The 19,184-nt window shown below is 43.5% G+C and overlaps 1 protein-coding gene across 1 annotated transcript in view; it reads right to left on the bottom strand.

The window, feature by feature from the left end:
• Nucleotides 1–3,190: 3,190 nt before the first annotated feature.
• LOC115131828 (dedicator of cytokinesis protein 3-like) overlaps nt 3,191–19,184 on the bottom strand; it is a 60,608-nt gene continuing 44,614 nt past the window's right edge. Inside the window, 32 exon segments of the mRNA XM_065021073.1 lie at nt 3,191–5,775; nt 5,777–6,324; nt 6,428–6,510; nt 6,627–6,749; nt 6,883–6,967; nt 7,187–7,296; nt 9,303–9,384; nt 9,464–9,602; nt 9,690–9,808; nt 9,903–10,019; nt 10,125–10,208; nt 10,354–10,533; nt 13,441–13,527; nt 13,633–13,799; nt 13,885–14,026; nt 14,118–14,222; nt 14,512–14,598; nt 14,935–15,083; nt 15,220–15,313; nt 15,436–15,496; nt 15,619–15,714; nt 15,830–15,856; nt 15,980–16,065; nt 16,239–16,387; nt 16,481–16,539; nt 16,686–16,786; nt 17,175–17,250; nt 17,423–17,517; nt 17,619–17,717; nt 17,840–17,986; nt 18,554–18,681; nt 18,915–19,107. Of these exon segments, the coding sequence (XP_064877145.1) occupies nt 5,697–5,775; nt 5,777–6,324; nt 6,428–6,510; nt 6,627–6,749; nt 6,883–6,967; nt 7,187–7,296; nt 9,303–9,384; nt 9,464–9,602; nt 9,690–9,808; nt 9,903–10,019; nt 10,125–10,208; nt 10,354–10,533; nt 13,441–13,527; nt 13,633–13,799; nt 13,885–14,026; nt 14,118–14,222; nt 14,512–14,598; nt 14,935–15,083; nt 15,220–15,313; nt 15,436–15,496; nt 15,619–15,714; nt 15,830–15,856; nt 15,980–16,065; nt 16,239–16,387; nt 16,481–16,539; nt 16,686–16,786; nt 17,175–17,250; nt 17,423–17,517; nt 17,619–17,717; nt 17,840–17,986; nt 18,554–18,681; nt 18,915–19,107 (3,897 nt within the window). The 3' untranslated portion in view covers nt 3,191–5,696.

The following is a 19,184-nucleotide window of genomic DNA, read 5'->3' as shown; positions in this document are numbered from 1 at the left end:
GGAAAAGGCAGCCAGGCGGAGAAGAATTCAAGGAGGAGAAGGAGATGTCTCAAGCTGCCAAACCGAGTTGGAAAAGGCAGCCAGGCGGAGAAGAATTCAAGGAGGAGAAGGAGATGTCTCAAGCTGCCAAACCGAGTTGGAAAAGGCAGCCAGGCGGAGAAGACTTCAAGGAGGAGAAGGAGATGTCTCAAGCTGCCAAACCGAGTTGGAAAAGGCAGCCAGGCGGAGAAGACTTCAAGGAGGAGAAGGAGATGTCTCAAGCTGCCAAACAAGCTGCCAAACCGAGTTGGAAAAGGCAGCCAGGCGGAGAAGACTTCAAGGAGGAGAAGGAGATGTCTCAAGCTGCCAAACCGAGTTGGAAAAGGCAGCCAGGCGGAGAAGACTTCAAGGAGGAGAAGGAGCTGGAGAGATGTGAGAAGAAAAGGTGGAAGAGAAAAATGAAGGGAAAAAGAGAATTATAACTTTGTGAAATATCATCTGATCTACAGTTAATCTCCTATATTCTGATGGGATATTTAGTAGCCTATGTATTGTCACATTTTTTGTCAAGAATGTATTGTGAAATGTGTACCTTAACTAATACAAAAGCATTTACTACATGCTAATAAATAAAAATAAATAAAAAATGTATTGGTGGAGATTGTGGAGATGCACATAGCGCTCCTCCACTCCTCTGTTCTAATAATTGGTAGCTGTGGTACAGGCCGGTTAACCCCTTGCGGACATTTTGTTTGTTTGCAGTAAGTTATGACATACTGTACATGTAGCCTGCACAGCTCAACTCTGAATATTTATTACTGTTTCAAATACATTTGTTTTTATTGTCTAACATTACCATTAACTTGCACCACTGTCTTTGGCTGAGTTTGGTGGAGCAGGAACAAGCAAGTATCATGCACTAGGGGTCGAAGTGTGTTCCCGAAACAATGCACATACTTGCTAGAGCACCTTTACACTGCGTAGGCGCTACTCTGTTCTTGAAGAAGGGGTGGTAATCATTTTGGTTCATTAATTATTTTGCCAGTAATAAAATGTGTATGCTCCACATTTATATATTGAAAAACTAATCTAGAATGTATATAAAAAGAATAAAATAAAACATTATATGCATGGAATGTTTGTGTTTAAAATATGTAATCATTTGACTTATGCTCCTTTTGTAACCAGGAGATAAGTGGGAATTTACCAGTAGTGATACCATTCCATATTTCCCGCTCCTAGCCATTACTACAAGCCCATCCTCCCCAATTAAGTTCCCACCAATCTCCTATGATTCATGTGCTTTGAACTTGTTGAGAAACGCTGATTGGCTAATGGCCAAAAAGCTACCTAAACCATCAACTAAAAATAGGATTACAGCTATCATGCTTGTAAACAAATGATAGTGTTCAAAAACCATATTAATGGAGAGCTTTTTATAAATCATGTTTTGCTGCATTTAAGTGCAGAAAATGCGGTTATCAAGGTAAATTGGGAGCTCTGGATAATAGGTGAGTTTCCACTAGTAAATACCAGTTGGAGCACCGTTCAAAACGATTATTCAAAGTCGTAAGTGGTAAATGTCCACTTCCCACTTGGTTACGAATGCAGCATTACACACCTGCCCTTGCTGTCTTCCAGATATGAGGTAATGCTACGATCCTAACCAAGTACCACTGGGAAAAATCCACTTGAACGTCCCTCCAACTGGTAATTACTAGTGGGAAACTCGTCTATCGTGCCTGAGCTCTGACTTACCCACGTACTGACCTCTGGCCAAGGCAGCCGCTACTCTTCCTGGGGTCTAGCAAAATTAAGGTAGTTCATACAATTTTAAAAACATAATACATTCACAGATTTCACAACACACTGTGTGCCCTCAGGACCTTACTCCACCACATATCTACAGTCCAAAATCTGTGTGTACGTGTGTGTATAGTGCGCATGTTTTATAGTGTGTGTGTGTGTGTGTGTGTGTGCCTATGCTTGCATCAGTTACTTGATGTGGAATAGAGTTCCATGTAGTCATGGCTCTATTTAGTACTGTGAGCCTCCCATAGTCTGTTCTGGACTTTGGGACTGTGAAGAGACCTCTTGTGGAATGTCTTGTGGGATATGCATGGGTGTCCGAGCTGTGTGCCAGCAGTTAAAACAGACAGCTCGGTGCATTCAACATGTCAGTACCATATCATAGAGTGTGCTCCTAATCTCAGTTTGTTACCTGTATAGAAGACACCTGGGAGCCAGAAATCGTTCTGATTGAGAGGGGTCAAATACTTATTTCCCTTATTAAAATGCAAATCAATTTATAACATTTGACATGCGTTTTTCTGGATTTTTGTTGTTGTTATTCTGTCTCTCACTGTTCAAATAAACCTACCATTAAAATTATAGACGGATCATTTCTGTCAGTGGGCAAACGTACAAAATCAGCAAGGGATCGAATCGTTTTTTCCCTCACTGTACTTAAGTCTTTTTTGGGGTATCTGTACTTTACGATTTATATTTTTGACAACTTTTACTGCCACATTCCTAAAGAAAATAAAGTACTTTTTACTCCATAAATTGTCCCTGACACCCGAAAGTACTTGTTACACTTTAATTCTTATCAATAGAACATCCCTACTGCCTCTGATCTGGAGGACTCACTGAACAGAGAACATCCCTGGTCATCCCTACTGCCTCTGATCTGGTGGACTCACTAAACAATTGCTTACTTTGTAAATTATGATGATTCTGATTGTTGAAGTGTGCCCCTGGCTATCTGTATAAAATAAATTTAAATGGTGCAGTCTGGTTTGCTTAATATAAGGATTGTGAAACTCTTTATACTTTTACTTTTGATTCTTAAATATATTTAAAGCAGCTGTCAATTTAGCTTTGCTTTTGGTGATTTATCTTCACTTCCTTTTCTTTTTAAAACTTTCTATACAAAGTTCCTACAAGAGGTCATGCCTTTTGCTCCTTTGAACCTTACAAGAGAAAACTTTTCACAACCAAATGTCTTTCTTAATAGCTAAACATTTGTATTGAACTGTCACATTTGTCTGCAACCAAATGTCCTTCTTATAAAGATTGACTGACAGTGATTTGTGTATGTGGAAGTAACGGTGTCACCTACTGTCATTTTCCATTCCCAGTCAAACATACTGCCAATCATTGGTTCTATTTTCCACAGAGCAGCAAGCGATGGAAATGACAAAGACCGAGCTGATAAAAGATTGTCTTTAATGTTTGGCATTGTTAATGAATCCATACCACAGCAGTTATGGGAGTAGGAAAACCACCTTTACAACCAAACACTGTTTGATCATGCTAACACCATCTGTACAAGAAAGCACATTGAAAAGTGTATAAAGTATTTATATTTGAAGACTTGAAGTCAAGAACAATGCAGACAACCACAGTCTAATGTATTTGTCTTCTTTAAACATTGATTATAGATATTCATCAATTACATCGATTTCTGGAGTACATGTATTTACACAAAACAACAATAAAATTATTTTAGGGGGGGGGGCTGCAATAATTTTCAAAAATATTTCAATACCGCTGTATGTACAGTAACAGAATTTACATTGAAAAATTCTATTGTACCTATATTTGATCTGAGTATCGCTCCTCTTCACACAAACATCAGCCTCCCCATACGTCTGACTTTCATCTTATATTTGATCCATAGTTCTGTTCTTCCATACTAATTCCACAGTCTGCAAAACATACCCTGCATCCTTCCATGAGACATCGGTGAACTATGTCCTCACAACTGGATGTACCTGCATACAAAAATAAATGTTGTCTGATCAGTGGACAACCTAATGTGCAAGAACACAAAGCAAAGCATTCACCTGCAAAAAAAACTACACGGGGAAACAAAGACCTGTATTTTTTAACAGTAACCTCCACCTTCCAACCCACTGGTTGGTTATACATTACATCTCAGCAAACACTGTCTGTTGTACTTTCATTGCCCAAGGAGGTCAACCTCATGGTCCTGTCTGAGCTTCTCATACTCCTCCTCTGTACACACAAACATCTCTCTATTGCAGATCAGAGTGAAGAGAAACTGTAAGCAAAAACTAAGTATACTGTAGCTCTACAAACCAAGGCAGGACAAAACAGATGTAGATATCATGAGGTTTGTTCGGAAAGCGTAGAGAACGTGATGAAAAAATGAGCGCTGTCATTTCATGAGCTTCACAGAAACAGTCAAGGGAGGTGTCAGAATGAGAGACTGATACTGCATTTCAGTGCACTTAAGGCAGGTAGTTGTTTTAGAACACTGTTTGAGGGAGTTTGGATTTGCCATTCGGTGGGCAGAGGGGGGTGACGGTGAGTGTAGAACAGGTAACTGACAGGAGCAATGTCATTGCCTTTAGTCCTTTTACACACAGTCCATATGTATTACTTGTTAATTGACATGGTCTTGAAACATAGAGAGGCAGAGAGAGGGTGTGATAACTGTTTTTACGAGTATAGTTAGTCCAGTAGGTGGTTGAGGTACTGTTGAGCCATTATTCTTCGCTACTTCTCATCTTACTCCTAGTTGAGGGTTAAGGATGTTTTCACCATGGTTCATTTTCTCCATCACTATCTCCTTTCAAGGAACAATCCAGTCTTATGGAGTCCAACTCAACCTGTGCAACTGACATTGGGAACTCGCTGTTGTTCCAGAGCTCTCTGTGGCACCGGACAATCCCAACCCTCCCTTGTAGTCCTCCCAGGGATTTATCAGCTCTGTCAGTCTGGGTCACATTCACGCTCCTCTCATGAGATATTTCAGTCTGTTACACAAAAGGCAAGAAGACTGTAATAAAGACAACTTCACATGAACAGAAAAGAAGACCTGCCACTTGTGTCATACAAAACAGCACATCTTGTTTGAATACATTCACATTGTTTTCCATACGTACTGTATGGAGGGATAATCCTAAACTGAGGTTTTATATGTCCCTAGAGGCTTTGGTCAAGAAGAGTGACCCAGGTCCAAACAACAGACCTGCATTCAATGACAAGCAGGTAGCAGAATAGAACAGAAGATTGGAGAATGTCATATGGTGAAGCACTATACAGCGTTTTGTAAATCAGAGGATGGAAAGTCCATTTGAAAACCCCATACATACTGTAGCAAGTGTATCAAAATAATAGGATAGATATATGGAGTATTAAAAGCAGAAAAGTCATCATGACTTTACTAAGAGTATAACTTTGTGCAGTTGCCTTTCGTTGTGGAAAAGGGAGGGGGATTCTATTTGGGGTTCGTATGGGTTGATCATGTTGATGAGGATCGTCATGTTTCACAAAACGCCTGTATAATGTTCTCAAATTAAAATAAACATGCTCACAGACTAGTTGTACAACAGTGTACAGTCAACATCTATTTAAACAAAGTGATTATTATCGGTCATATTGTCCAACAGATACTATTCCCTTATTAATTCCTATGATGCTGCTTCATCCATTCAGAATCAGACTGAATACACTGGGGAGAGTGAAGGTGTAACTCAATAGTCTAAAGTGGCTTCCTCTCCCCTTCATCTGCTCTGATATAAAAACATGGGATGGATGACAGCAATATTTTTAATGCCTACAATGTATTTGCATGATTCACCAGCCCATGTTCTTTCACATCAATACAGATGATGGCAAGGAGACAACAGGAAGGGAGCCACTTTAGACTAGTAAGATGTACCAAGAGGCCCAGCCCTGTAGTCTCCTCATGGTGTCTCCTCGTGCTCCTCGCTGATGCACTGCTCCCAGGCAGCCTTGGCTAGCTCCTCTCTGTGGCTATGGGGAGTGGAAGATCCTCCGAGGAAGGGGGATGGGCTGGGGCACCAGGGAGCTCAGGTCCTCCTCAGGGATGCACCCTTCCCTCAGGTAGGGCTTGGGGGGCACAGCTGGGGGCTGAGGGCGCCGGTAAGGAATGTGGTGTGGGCCGTGGAGGGGTACCTGGTGGTGGGTGGGCCCGTGGGGATGAGGGTGGCCGTCAAGGATGGCCGGTTGGTGGTGAGAGTGGGGGTGGAAGTGAGTTTGGGATTGGGGGAGGTGTGAGACAGGGTTACGGTAGTGAAAGGGTCGGACATGGTCGAGGGACTCTGGTTCTGGCCCACTGTAGTGGATGTGCAGATAGGGAGAGGCCAGGTACTCATCAGGGGTCCACAGGTGGCTGGGTAAGGGCTCCATGGCGTCATTCCGCACAGTTTGGGCATCGGGGTACTGGGCCCCAAAGTTACTCTCACTCAGAGAGGAGACCCCGCTGCTGGCACTGCCCGAGAGGGTGGAATTACTGCCCCCCAGGGCTGACTGAGGACTAGTGGGGGAGCCAGGTATGGGGTGGAGAGGAGACTGGAGGGATGGAGAGAGAGAAAGAGGAAGATAAGAAATGGGTTGGCATCTGTTGACCAAGTAAAGAAGATGTACTGGTACAGTATGTTGAACGGTCTGTTACCTTTCTGAGAGAGCGAACAGGCAGTGCCGGGGGTGGGTCACTGTTCTGGTGGTGGAACGCATCAAAGTGCATCAGGAAGTGACCTAAAGCGGAGGTGAAAACAGTCATATCAGAATAAACTTCCAAAACCTCCTGTCTACTGGACATGACAGCCAAGGGACTCTTACCCATAGATAAGGTGTATATAAATTGGTGGTACCTGGTGGGAAGGACCTGGGTGGGACAGGGGGCATGATGATGCCCCCTGTAGGTCCCTGGATGTAGGGCACTGTCTCCCTGCCCTCGCCATCTAGACTCCAGCTGCTCGGGCCACTAGGGAACACTGGGGGAACACCAGCAAACCACAGGCTCACTACAGAGCTAGGACTAAGTTCTGTCCTACTTAGGTCATTTCTCATGAACACTAGAGAACACCAGCATTTACCAATTGTAAGACAGGCATACAGTATACTCACCTTTCTCTGGCAAGTTCATGGGAGGGTCAACACACGGCTTACAGGGGTTCACTTGCTGGAGTAAGGCACGTTGCTGATGGTTGCTCTGCAAACAGAGAGACACCAGAATCTAAAGATAACTGAAAAGGACAAGAACAAACAGTGTGTTCTGGGGGCTCAGTACCAGTCTATTTCTGCTTTGGCCAGCCTATCATTCTCACGCTCAGTGAACTAGCTGTCGTCTTCTCCTTAATTAACTAACGCAGCAATGTCATCAGTTCACTTCAGTGCTATTTTAACATAGTTTGGTCTGTAATGTCAGCACCTGTCCGTTCTCAGTCATGGTGTAGTACATGGTGTTGTTGACTCTCTGTTGAGGCGGCAGCAGCATCACCTCCCGGTTGTGTTTGGCTTTATCCGGCAGGGACGGAGAGCCTGGGGGAGGAAGGGGGGAGAGGACAGGTCAGACAGACATCAGAGACCCATTGGGAGAATCTCAATTGGATTTGCTAAATTCTTCAGGTTCTCTTCTTCATCCTCTCCTTCCCTCCTTTTAAAAAAAGGTCAAAGATAATTGATGTGAGGAGGAAAGGAGAGGAAGCCTGGAAACAAATGCTCTTGTATGAAATGAGATTCTCCTTCTCCACTAACCCGTCATCAGGCAAATTACGTTTACAGATGAGGAATCGCGAAACATGTGTAAAGTGGTAAAAATAAATGTTGCTAGTTGTGCCAGACATTTTATAGTAGATAAAAATATAAGTAGCATTTTGTTAATGTGCGAATGCTTTTCTCCTCCGATAAAACAACAGATGATTCAAAAGGAGGTGTGGCAGATTTCACATCTCTTTCGAATAGGATACATTTGCGTATCCAAGGCCAAAGGAGGCTTTCGAGGAGAGGAGCAAACTCCTCGGTTCGCCAATTAACAAACTCCTACATATGGTGACCATTTATCGGTTCCCAGCTCACGGAGGAGTCGAGGAGAGGACAGACTTTTCCCCCATTGATACATTGGAAGTACACTGACTAACAGTAAAATAGGCTCATATCACAACCATGAACACAAGTTTAAAATGGATGCTTACAGATCTGTTAGGGATCCCTGTTTGCCAGAAATAATTCAAGCAAAGCATGAAAACCATTATCATAGATATTTCATCTGATGTTCTACAGTATCTAAGCTTGCTAATACTGTTGTTTCTCAGCACAACATGTCAGGTAAAATATACAGGACAGGTCAAAAGATTGGACACACCTCATTGCAGGGTTTTCTTTATATTTTAGTGAAGACATCAAAACTATGAAATAACACAGATGGTATTTACCAAAAAAGTGTTAAACAAAACAAAATATATGTTATATTTGAGATTCTTCAAAGTAGCCACCCTTTGCCTTGACAGCTTTGCACAGTCTTGGCATTCTCTCAACCAGCTTCATAAGGAATGCAGTTCAATTAACATATCCTTCTTAATGTGTTTGAGCCAATCAGTTGTGTTGTGACAAGGTAGGGGTGGTATACAGAAGATAGCCCTATTTGGGAAAAGATCAAGTCCATATTATGGTAAAAACGGCTCAAATAAGCAAAGAGAAACGACAGTCCATCATTACTTTAAGACATGAACTTCGAAAGTTTTTTCAAGTGCAATCGCAAAAACCATCAAGCTCTATGATGAAACTGGCTCTCATGAGAACCACCACAGGAAAGGAAGACACAGAGTTACCTCTGCTACAGAGGATAAGTTCATTAAAGATAACTGCAGCTCAGATTGCAGCCCAAATAAATGCTTCACAGAGTTCAAGTAACAGACACATCTCATCATCAACTGTTCAGAGGAGACTGCGTGAGTCATACCTTCATGTTCGAATTGCTGCAAAGAAATATGAGCAATGGATATCAGACTGGTTGAAATCTGTCCTTTGGTTTGAGTACAAATTTGAGATTTTTGTCTTTATGAGAAGCAAAGTAGGTGAACTGATGATCTCTGCATGTGTGGTTCCCACCATGAAGCATGGAGGAGGTGGTGTGATGGTGCTTTGCTGGTGGCACTGTGATTTATTTAGAATTCAAGGCACACTTAACCAGTATGGCTAAAATGGTATTCTGCAGTGATATACCATCCAATCAGGTTTGCGCTTAGTGGGACTATCATTTGTTTTTCAACTGGCTTTTTCAAAGGGTGGCTACTTTGAAGAACCTAAAATCCAAAATATATTTAGATTTGTTTAACACTTTTTTGTTTACTACATGATTCCATGTTTGCTATTTCATAGCTGTAATGTCTTTACTTTTATTCTACAATGTAGAAAATAGTAAAAAAAAATTAAGAAAAACTTTTGACTGGTACTGTACATTGTTGAGAATGTTAAATGTACAACTGGCCAAGAACATGATAATGATGAGTTGGAAGTATTTACTGCCTGGTGCAGGTGACACTCACCTCTGGCACTAGATGGGGCAGAGTTAATAACCTGGGAGGAGGTGGACCGAATGGAGCTCAGACTGGAGGAGGAGGGGCTTGGCTGTAAAATAATACATCTGTTCATTCACATATCTTCAAAACATACAAAACCTGCATGTGTGTGTATTCATTCCACCCACCTCCATGTGAGCCGTGTCCTCAGGGTGCTCTCCCAATAGGCCGTCTGTCAGGATGACCAGGTTTCCTCCCGCCTCGCTGGAGGTGTGAGAAGAGAGGGAGGAGGAGGACTGACGGATAGAACCCTGCAGGTTCATAGGGCTGCAGAGAGAGAATCATATTCTAATCTCACAGATTACTGTAGCATCTCTTTTTTGCAAGTTAAATCTTATACAATATGTGACTGACCTGTGTCTGTGAATCAGACGGACACTTTCTGGGCTCATGTGGCTGTGAGTGGTCAGGATGCCTCTGGGATTGTTGACTCCAGTGCAGGCTGCTGGCAACCCCTGCTGGGCCACATAACACTGCTCTGAATAATCACTCTGACTGCACACACACACACACACACACACAAACTCGTTAGGACACACAAACAGAAGAGTATGTAGAACCACTCACCTGATGTAAACCAGTCCTCATCATGTGGAACTGATCTATCAGCTTTTTGTGCAGGGGACGCATTTCTGGGTGCACCAACTTCTCATGGACAGCCAGCCCCACTCCAAGGATGTGAACCTGTGACAATGAAACGACATGTAGGAAAGATATGGTTTCTGTCTTCTATACCCATATACACTGTGTGGACCACTGGCCAGTGACAAGTTAAGAGCTTTGTCTGACCTGTTCCTGCATCAAGTCTTTGAGCTGAGTGATCTTCTCTGTGTCCTCTGTGTGGCTGTTCATGTAGTCCTTTTCAAAGAACGCCTGTGGAGGAGGAATATAGGATATGAATGCATTACATGGCAGATAACAATATATGTTCTGGAAGAAAATTACCAAAGTATCCATTCAAACCCACCGACCGACCGACCAACCAACCCACCCCCATCTCCCTCCCTTCCCTTAGTACCTCCTGGTATCTGGCAATGCCCCCATTGACGGCAGCGTCTATGACCCCGTTGAGCAGCATGCTGAGGGGGTTAATGTTGCCATGGTGCTGTCTGTTCTGGTACTGGCTAATCAGGGTCCGCAGCTCCTGGGTCTTATTCTCCACCACGTAGATGGCATTCTCCAGAGGGCTCACCTCCAACTGCACGCACACACACACACCACAAACAGTACCGTCGGAAAGTATTCAGACACCTTCACTTTTTCCACATTGTTACGTTACAGCCTTATTCTAAAATGTATCAAATAAAACATTTTCCTCATCAATCTACGCACAATACCGCATAATGACGAAGCCAAAACAAATGTATTTGAAAATGTATTAAAAATAAAAAACAGAAATACCTTATTTACATAATTATTCAGACCCTTCGCAACGAGACTCGAAATTGAGCTCAGGTGCATCCTGTTTCCATTGATAACCCTTGAGGAATTGTCTGTAGAGCTCCGAGACGGGATTGTGTCGAGGCACAGATCTGGGGAAGGGTAACAAAAAATGTCTGCAGCAATGAAGGTGCCCAACACAGTGGCCTCCATCATTCTTAAATGGAAGAAGTTTGGAAGCGCCAACACTCTTCCTAGAGCTGTCCGCCTGGCCAAACTGAGCAATCAGGAGAGAAGGGCCTTGGTCAGGGAGGTGACCAAGAACCCGATGGTCACGCTGACAGAGCTCCTCTGTGGAGATGGGAGAACGTTCCAGAAGGACAACCATCTCTGCAGCACTCCACCAAATCAGGCCTTCGTGGTAGAGTGGCTAGACGGAAGCCACTCCTCAGTAAAATGCACGACAGCCTGCAAGGAGTTTTCCAAAAAGGCACCTAAAGGACTCAGACAATGAAAAACAACATTCTCTGGTTGGCCTGAATGCCAAGCATCACGTCTGGAGGAAACCTGGCACCATCTCTAAGGTGAAGCATGGTGGTAGCAGCATCATGCTGTGGGGATGTTTTTCAGCGGCAGGGACTGCAAGATTAGTCAGGATCAAGGGAAAGATGAACGAAGTACAGAGAGATCTTTGATGAAAACCTGCTCCAGAGCGCTCAGGACCTCAGACTGGGGTGAAGGTTAATCTTCCAATAGGACAACAACCCTAAGCACACAGCGAAGACAACGCAGGAGTTGCTTTGGGACAAGTCGCTAAATGTCCTTGAGTGGCCCAGCCAGAGCCCGGACTTGAAACTCTTCAAACGTCTCTGGAGAGACCTGAAAATAGCTGTGGAGCAACATTCACCAGATCCAACCTGACAGTTTGAGAGGATCTGCAGAGAATAATGGGAGAAACTATCCAAATACAGGTGAGTCAAGCTTGTGGCAACATACCCAAGAAGACTCGAGGCTGTAATCGCTGCCAAAGGTGCTTCAACAAAGTACAGAGTAAAACGTCTGAATACTTAAGTAAATGTAATGTGTTTTTTATTTTATTTTTAAAAATAATTTTGCAAAATAAAATAAAAAAAACCTGTTTTTACTTTGTTATTATGGGGTATTTTATATAGATTGCTGAGGGTTAAAAACAATTTAATACATTTTAGAATAAGGCTGTAAATAAGAATTTGTTCTTAACTGACTTGCCTAGTTAAATAAAGGTTAAATAAAAAATGATGGGGGTTCTATGTGTTGAGAAGCTTGGTGAGGTTGGTTACATTTGGATAGAGATTTAGAGTGAAGAGTGATAGTTGAGCATTTTTAGAATATTATTCAATTCAAATGAGTTTCTAGGAGGTAGATTTTATGTAGTGTTCTCAGTTTTCAAACTTTATTTTTGTGTGGAGTTAGTGCAATTATTTCAATTTTCCATGATAACTTTAGTAGCCAGTGTTAATGTTAGCTAGCTACCAGAGTGCAGTTTTCTGCACCAGAAATGGCTAGATAATGCAAACAACAATATAGTCGATTTTTGTTTCATTGCCCAAATCAGATTCTTGGAGCTTCTTGGAAAAAGCTTTATGGATCATGTAAACGGACAAACGTCTGTGTATTCAAACTATGCGACACAATGAGAAGTTAAGAAGAACAGGATCACAAGCAGTTTAAGAGTTGGCTTTTACTTAGGGGCACGATGGGAAGGAACGTTCAGCTAACTGAACTATAAGGAGCTTGCAGAGGTAATTTTTTATTTTATTTAACCTTTATTTAACTAGTCAAGTCAGTTAAGAACAAATTCTGATTTACAATGATGGCCTACTTGTAAAGCCCCCCCGGCCAAACCCTCGCCTAACCCGGACGAAGCTGGGCCAATTGTGCGCAGTCCTATGGGGCTCCCAATCATGGCCGGTTGTGATACAGCCCGGGATCGAACCCAGATCTATAGTGACACCTCTAGCACTGAGAAGCAGTGCCTTAGACCGCTTGACACTCGGGAGGCCCAAGTTATGATGCTTTACTTGCTGAGCATATAGAAGTTTCTACTGTCTTCTCAGGGATGTCAAAAATCAATTCAGAATGATTTGATTGCTTCCATTGCATCATCCATGAATACTCCTTGCTTGGACTAACTCATTCTTAGCTCTATTGTCTAACTGTGTAGTGTGTCGTGTTATTGTTTTTTGTCTTCCCAGTCAAGTCCTGTCCTCAGTGGAAGAGTTGACCTCTTCAACACCATCCATCCATGATGAGCCTGTCCTGCACTGAAGCCTATGAACATCTCAGCCCCTGTTCTGCACTGAAGTCGAGCCTCTGAACACCTCAACTCATGCCTCATACCCTCATTCAATCACTGCTCTGATCCCTTCCCAACACTGCAAGTAGCCCTCTCATTCCCATTCCCCATAATATTGTACTATAAAATGTCTTTATTAAATGCTTTAGTTAAAAATAATTAGTCTTCGACGATTTTAGAAACACACTTTGTCGACTCCGTACGGTCCGCTCCTATACCGTGGGTCTCCCATCCTCCTTTTTTAAGTCACCAGCCTCCACTGGTGTATGCGACCAATAAACTTAGATTTTGATTCGACACAAATCATGCACTTGCTTGCATCATTTCCCTGAGGAAAATACATTTTATGTAGTGTTTTATGTAAACATTTATGACGCCAGTGCTCCTCACCAGTTCTCTCCTCTCCACCTCAGCCCAGCGGGATATGCCAGGGAGAGGACGAGACAGAATCAGGGTGGTTCTCTCGATCCACAGGCTCTGAAGACACACACAAAACACTTCTGTATAGTAATTATACACAGTTTGTATCAACAGACAATTTTAGTTACATTCTATTCTAATTCCTTCCACACACACACATACCCTGAACTCATTCTCCCTGTCCTTGGGTCCCTTGTGGAAGGGTCTGTCATAGTGAAAGCGAGTGACATTGTTAATGCGGTAGAAGCTCTTGATCCTCTCGGGTACGCGCTCCAGCTGAGGCACGTCAGTGATGTCTGACACTGGGGTAACCGCATAGATCTGCAGGTCTGAGGCCAGGCGTTAAGGAAAACACACCCAAATATACTGACAGTTGAGTTGACAGACACAACACATTGACCATGGTTAGGATACACTGAACATCACTTTGTAGGAGGGCGTCATCTGGTTGGTTGGGGTGCTGCATGGCAATGGCATGTGGGAATTCTCCCAGCATCCTTTGCTGAAAGTCCTCCAGTCGTTCATAGTTATATCCCCGGCAAACAAACTCCTTATTCTGGAGAGAGAAGGGTTGTCATCCAACTGATACGTAAAACCAATTCATTATCATTTAGATAAAAGATTGTGTGTGTGTGTGTTCATCTCACCCTGAGGAAAAAAGGAAACTTTCTGCCATAGAAGCCCATCCTAAAGAACTCTGGTTCAATCCTCTGCTGTTCTATGATGTTGTCATAGTACGCAGCCTCCATTTTCTATAAAATACAAAAATACTTGATTCAACTCTAAGAGAGCATCTTGAGCTTTTATCAGCAACACACATCAATGAGGTTCCCTTGATCATAGGGCTCATAAGGTTTTTGGTATTTCGTCAGTCTATTGCAATGTGAATACATTTCCACATTGTGAGGAATTTATATTCAATTCCATTCTACTTACTTTCCATCTTCGTGATGATGAGTAGTCACTGGGGGATAAAGTAGAGAGAGCGAGAGCGAGAGAGCGAGAGACAGCATACAGTGCTGGGTTGTCAGACAGACTCACCCGTATCCAGCTCAGGCTCTGGTAGTCATATAAGGTTTCATACTGGAAAGCCAGTTCCCGGCAGAGTGATATTCCATATTCCCAACACTGGAAAGAGATAAACAGACCGAGATCTCACACATATGGAATCTCTCAATACATGTTTACAATATCCTGTCTATTGAACATCATTCTCAGGAGGATTTGAAGGGGAAAATGTTGGATTTCCAGAATTGAACAGCCATCAACGACATCATGAACATCGAGAAGTGTTTCGACTTCAGATTCTGACTTGAGATGTTTCTAAGTAGACCCATGTGGGACTTATGTAAAATAATAAGTTTGATTTGATTGTCTCACATGAAACACTACCCAAAGTGACTGGAAATAGCCTGACTTGCATTCCCCTTGTTGTTTAACTTAGCTTGATTTAGCTTGGCTTGCCTTTCCCTTGTTAAAGTAGTGGAGCACTTTGCGGCTGAGGCCCTCTTTGCGCTGCCACTCGCTCTGTGTGGGGTAGTGGAGGAACTCTCTGAGGGGTCGGTCCTCCCAGTGCAGCAGCTCCCAGTACAGCAGCAAGGTAAATGCTGCCTCTGGTGGTGGGGAGGACACAGAGGTCAAAGGTCACCACGATTAACCATCATTGACATCACATGGTAGTCCTGACGGTCACAGGGTTCTATGCAGTGTGAGCACGTTGAACGTGTTATATACATCCCAACCAGTTACCCGTGTAGTCCTCTGCATGCAGGTGCAGGTCACACAGCTTGTGGATGTAGCGGATGTACATGTCCTCCTTGTTGATCTCTGACTTGTAGAAGTTCTGGGGAGGACAGACAAATGGAAGCAACACATCATTACATGGACATACTGTAGCACACATGGGTATTATTATCTGGCCATAACTGAGGTACTGTCAAGGTTAAAACACATCAAATGCCTCACCATGAGGTTGGAAGAACCACCCATTTTCTTGTTCTCCATCTCATCTCCTTTCATACAGTCCCTAAAAGCAGAGCAGGTTTGTAAAGTCCCATCTCTACAGTACATCCCTGTATCAATAGTCAATGTTAGGATATTAACATGTTGTTTGTAATCTGTAATCCAGTCGATCAGTAGTAATAACACCTGTAGTCTAGCAAGCGCTCCATCAGTCTCGTGACGGAGGTGACAAACGAAATGCCTGTCTCTCTCCATGTTTCCTGCTCAATTTTTTCCAGTAGGCTAAAAGACAGAGACAGACAAGCTCTATGTTACTGGTGCACAGTAACATTGGACATGGAACTGTAAGCACTGGTATGTTTGAAAGGACCGTGATAGTGGTAGAGCTATAACTTACCTGGGGTAAGGCCCAAACAACTGGGTCCTGAATGGCACAGCAGAAAGACCCAAGAGAAGTCAGAAGCATAGAAAATAACAGTAGTGCAGCACACTCAAGTAACAATTTGGCACTGAGTATGAATAGAAGACGGAGGTTGTTGGTGCTTACAGCAGGCCAAAGAGCTCTCTGTGATTGCCGTCCCCTTTCCCATCAGCCACCATACTCTCCAGCTTGTCCATCAACTCTGCTTCCACCTACACAACATAGATGTTAGTGTATAAGCAATCAATCACCACAACATTTTCCTAGACACGTATAGCAGTAAAATCATAGATCCATAACATAGTTCTGATATTGGGTGATAACCTGTAGTAATACAAGGTCTACAAAGGAAGAGTGGTGTCACGCAGCAGGGGACAGTACTGACCAGCTTAAAGTTGCCGTTCTTCCTCTGCTCCCAGTCCATCATGTCATGGAAGATGGGGATCATGATATTCCGGACTTCGCACTGAGGCACCAGCGTCACTCCCAGGAACGGACCCATCATTCCAGGGATAAAGTGAGGCTTATTCTCACCTAGCGCACACAGAGATGTTAGAAACACACACAACATTATCCTTGAAGGCTAGAACGACAAGACAGTTGATTATGAATGTAGTGTTATCTTACCAAGCTTCTGCCACATGCTGAAGAGCTCATAGGCCATCATCACCCGCATATCTCCATACCTGCAGAGAATGTACATGGGGAGAATGTGGAGAATACTAGCTACTGAGTGACCACACATAGGTAGATGTGGGAAATATGTCTTTAAACTATATATTTCCTGAGTGTTTCAGGATATAATTGATGGACATTGAACAGAGGTCCTTACTTGTCCAGGACCTTCTTCCTCTTGGCCTGGGTCAAGGGCTCCAACTGCAGACTGGGCTGGTTGATGTACAGGACCGTCAGGCTGAAGAAGGAATTCCACACCTGGTACAGAGAACACACATACAACACATACAAACATCAAATCGTATTTTGATTCCAATAAAGTTCTAACTACTGTATACACCTTTTCATTGGCCCCTTAGTTCACCATCAGGTTTTGCATTTCCGTAGTTTCCCTCTAGGCATAAATCCAGGTTGGACAACAACAAAAATATCAGCCACATTGGACTGGAGATAGATCAGAGAAGAACAGCATACTGTATTTAGGAAACCATGTACAGAAATAAAGACATCCCTTCGTAAACAGAGAAAGACATGGAAAGAGCAGCAGGTTTGGGGTCGACTTCTCCGGGATATTGAAGGCTCTCTTGTTTACTTGCGTACAGCTCTTGTTCAACATGACACTTCTCGTTTCTCTACAGAGACACACCTTGAAGTCAAAATCCGCCTCTGAGAAGTTCTTGTGTAACGCTGGAGACAGGTACTGTGTTGTCGCCACAATGACACTGCAGAAGGAAACAGCAAAACTTTATGATAAAAATAGATGATGCAACAGCTACACGAATGTCACATGCAATCAGAGTCAGGAGATTGTCATCTCATGGTTGGATATGTTCCCTTATCTCATATAGGAGGAAATATGAAGGCAGTGTTATAGGTCATCTGAGTCAGACTTACTGACTGGTCAGTAGCCGCATGACACTCCAGTCTCGGGGGAAGATGGTGAGCTTCATCAGGTTCCGGAACACGCAGAAGATCTTCAACAGGAACTCCTGGAAGACAATGAATTAGCTGGTGTTGGGTACATGATCTACATACTATAGCTCAACCCCAAGTTCCTCTGTCAGACTAAGACTGACACAGAAGCACTCACCTTGAGTTCCTCTTTGCTGTGGAAGTTGTTGAGCAGGTGGTGGAAGTGGATCTCTGACATCTGTCTGAGTAGAGACAGCAGAGTGGACACATACTCCCCCTGGACAGGCAGAATCCCACCCATATTAGAGAGGTTACATGCATTACGAAATATATACAGTGTCTGTTCCATGTAGTGAATAAAGATCCAGCCAGACAGGGTAGGAGAGGAGAATCGCTGACCGTGATCTCAGCGGTGCACTGGGGACAGCGCTGCCCCCTAGCCGTCTCCAGAGACTGAGACTTGGACATGATGGACAACAGAGTCTGGAGCAGAACATCCAACAGGCTCTCCACCATCATCTCTACCTCCTCCTGCACAGAAGACTCCTAGGAAGAGAGGGAGAGAGAAACAGAGAGAAGGAGAGAAGTCATGGAGGAGACAGAGATAGAAGGGGAGACAAAATGGTGGGAGCGATGAGCAGTGGCAGAGGTAGAGAAGAAGAGAGAGACAGGGAATTTAATGAATAATTAATGTATTTGCATAAGCTGCTTGACAGACCATTTAAAAGATAAATGCATCCCTCAACATGAAGTGCCCTACATAATAATGCCTTGACAATAATGTCTAAACAATGACATGGTGTTATGCTTACCTTAACAAGCCTTGGCACTGTATAACATTTTACCAACTACTCAGTCGTCTCATATTTAATTCCATTTGAAACAGGAAATGTGAAAAAATGTTTAGCTAAGATTACTAGGTACAGCAGATGTACTAGTACCCAGTTATGGTACAGAAAAGTAGCCGCTAACCACTGATACAGGGTCAGATATAATTTAATCCCCCTAATGATTATGATTAGGCCTGGGGGTAGTGTAATCTGATCCTTGATCTGTAGTTAAGGGCATACTCTTCCAACCCTTACAGCTACAGTAGATTCAGTGGTGATATACCATAGAGCTGGTCTTGATGATGGAGAAGATGCTGGTGAGAATTCCTGAGCAGATCAGCAGCTCCCTCTGCTGGCGTAGGTGCAGGTGGATGTGATGCAGGACCACCGGCAGCAAGATACTACGAGACTCTGAGAGGGGGAGAGAGAAGGAAGGAGAGGGGGAGAGAGTGGGAGGGAGTATGGAGAGCGAGTGAGATTGGGAGAAAGTGACAGGATCAAATGTAGAAAGATATATAACCAGCTTAACCCTTGACCTTTAGATTATTTTGACCCAGATACACCATCTATTAAATTTCCACTTTGGGAGCAACAAAGTGTTCACAGACACATTTAGTGTAAGTTAAGTTGTCCGGTAGTCCTACCAGGGAAGAAGAAGAGCCTGCTCTCGACGGTGCGGGCGATGGACTGCAGTTTGACCACGTCCATAGACTGGCCGATGTCCACCGTACTGGGCATGCTCCCCAGCGTGCCCCGGACGTACTCAGCCACCTCCTGCACTGTGAACATCTGCAGCAGCTCGTCAAAAATGTCTGGGAAACTGTTCAACAACGCCGCCTGACAGAGTCAAGTCGAAGAGAGAAGGAGGGAGTGAGAGGGAGATAGAGGAACCGACAGACAGAGGGAGACAGAGC

Source organism: Oncorhynchus nerka, linkage group LG7 (assembly GCF_034236695.1).
Source record: "Oncorhynchus nerka isolate Pitt River linkage group LG7, Oner_Uvic_2.0, whole genome shotgun sequence".
Lineage (NCBI taxonomy): Eukaryota > Metazoa > Chordata > Actinopteri > Salmoniformes > Salmonidae > Oncorhynchus > Oncorhynchus nerka.
This window is presented reverse-complemented; position numbering and strand designations above follow the sequence as displayed.